Source organism: Anneissia japonica, unplaced genomic scaffold, assembly GCF_011630105.1.
Source record: "Anneissia japonica isolate Jap-2015-1 unplaced genomic scaffold, ASM1163010v1 scaffold7370_len818893_cov191, whole genome shotgun sequence".
NCBI lineage: Eukaryota > Metazoa > Echinodermata > Crinoidea > Comatulida > Comatulidae > Anneissia > Anneissia japonica.
In genome coordinates, this window is record NW_022687459.1 from 661,553 (window position 1) to 663,509 (window position 1,957).

General features: G+C 33.7%; 1 protein-coding gene across 1 annotated transcript in view; it reads right to left on the minus strand.

Moving 5' to 3' along the window:
* The window catches only part of LOC117118981 (zinc finger protein ZPR1-like), a gene marked incomplete in the record, with an annotated part of 32,879 nt that overhangs the window by 12,204 nt on the left and 18,718 nt on the right, over window positions 1-1,957 (minus strand). The window contains 1 exon segment of the mRNA XM_033263745.1: window positions 869-1,001. Coding sequence (XP_033119636.1) covers window positions 869-1,001 — 133 coding nt within the window.

Consider the following 1,957-nt stretch of genomic DNA (forward strand, 5'->3'; position numbering starts at 1 on the left):
AATCAAGGTAGCCGTTAACACTGTATTTACCTTTCTTTGATGATTTATATATATATAGAAAGATTATGTCGAGCGTGAATTTATTTAAACAGCTGTTTCAGATTCAGCCAGGTGTATATGCTAATTGTGTAACATATTCTTAAGCAGGAACCTCATATATACCTCAATTATCTTCTTATTCACTCAATCCTGAAGATTGCTACTGCATGAAACAGGTGTAGAGTAAATTCACACTTGATAACCTTCTATTAGTACTGCACTCTGCATTCGCATGGAGCACTATACGTCGCTGTTACCCCACCCCATTGTTAGTTTCGGTAGTTTTTTGTAGTTCTGATCATTAATAATAAATGCAACTTGATATGAATCTTCTTTGTAGTTTCCATGCTAATAATGTGTGCAGTTGTGAAATGAACATCTTAGTTCAGTCGGCTTAACTTGTGTTAGGTGCTACTATAACACTGCTAAATAACACTGCTACTATAGAAACGTCTCTACTTCATTTCGATTCCTGCTCACCTCTCAGTCAGCCAAAGGGCTTCAATGTAAATTATTATACAGTATAGAGCACCATTTTAAAATCTAAGTTTGCTATTAAACAAGGTATAAACAAATTCTCGCCTCATCACAATCATTATTATCCTGGGGATGGGGGTGTAAAAACTGAGAATGCGGACCTGAGGGAGCGAAAATTAAGAATGCGAAAAAGAATAGGGAACTAAATCACTATTCCAATGAAAATTTAATGGTCATATTTAGCATTTTAATTCACTTAGTGGAACAGATTTACTGCCATGGGGAGGGGGATAATGGGGAGGGTCCACATCCCCCAGCCTACACAAATATTACCTGCCATTCAAAAGGATACTGACAAGTTTCATGTGTGTTTCCAATGGGGAATTGCATTTGCTACAGTTGGACTGAAATGACAGAACTTCCTTATTCAAGTCTGCAACATCACCCTCATCATCATCCTCCGCTATGCCTTCAGCCTCTACAGCCTGCAAGAAAAACAGTACTGCACCACATAAAAAATAATAATAATAATACAAAAACCACACAAACAAATTTATATTCAAGCTCTTTTTACAAAATGGTAATTTCAGACCTACAGTATTATGAAGTAGGAAATTATGTACAAAAAACAAAATTTTATAATACTCTATAAATTATGAGCCTTAAAGTTATCACTTCAATTATTCATAATGGAGTTTAATTATTCATTATTATTGTGATAATGTATACCACAGCATACTAAAGTAATTTAATGACAAAAAAAAACACCATGTAGTTGCACCATCTGCATATCAAATTAAGTGATATATATATACATAATTTAATAGCTCAGATGATTTGAGGTGATTTGATCATTATTATTGTGATGTAACACTAGAATGCTTTATGGTAATTTAATCATTAGTATGCAAAGCTTGAACCATAATGATTCAAACGAACATGGAATTATGCTAGAATAATTTTTAAAGTATGAACTAGTCCCCATGAAGATGATTTAATTACCCAGCTAATTAAAATTTGAATTGCCTAGAGGCTGCTTTGGGTCATGATTATCATTGGAGGCACTCTAACTATTCCTAGGCACACTTAAAGCCCCATTCCCGGCAAAATTTCACTAAAAACTGACTTTTTTTAGAAAATATTCATTTGCATTACTCCAATTATTATAAATCATGGAAAAATATTGGCATGAATTTTAGTTTTACGCAAAAGAATAAAAGAAATGAGAAATAAAGACTATTTCTCATAAAATGTTACCATTTTCTGGACGAATTCATCGTTACTAGGCAAATTCAGAGGTTGTAGATCGCATCCACTGGAATACTCTCGCTTTTATATATACTTTTATACAGTCAATAAAGTGCGCCCTCTCTAATGAGTTTAGTTTTTTGTACTTCGTATCTCGCACAATGCGGTCGTTCGATTAAAGCTGAGATATGTT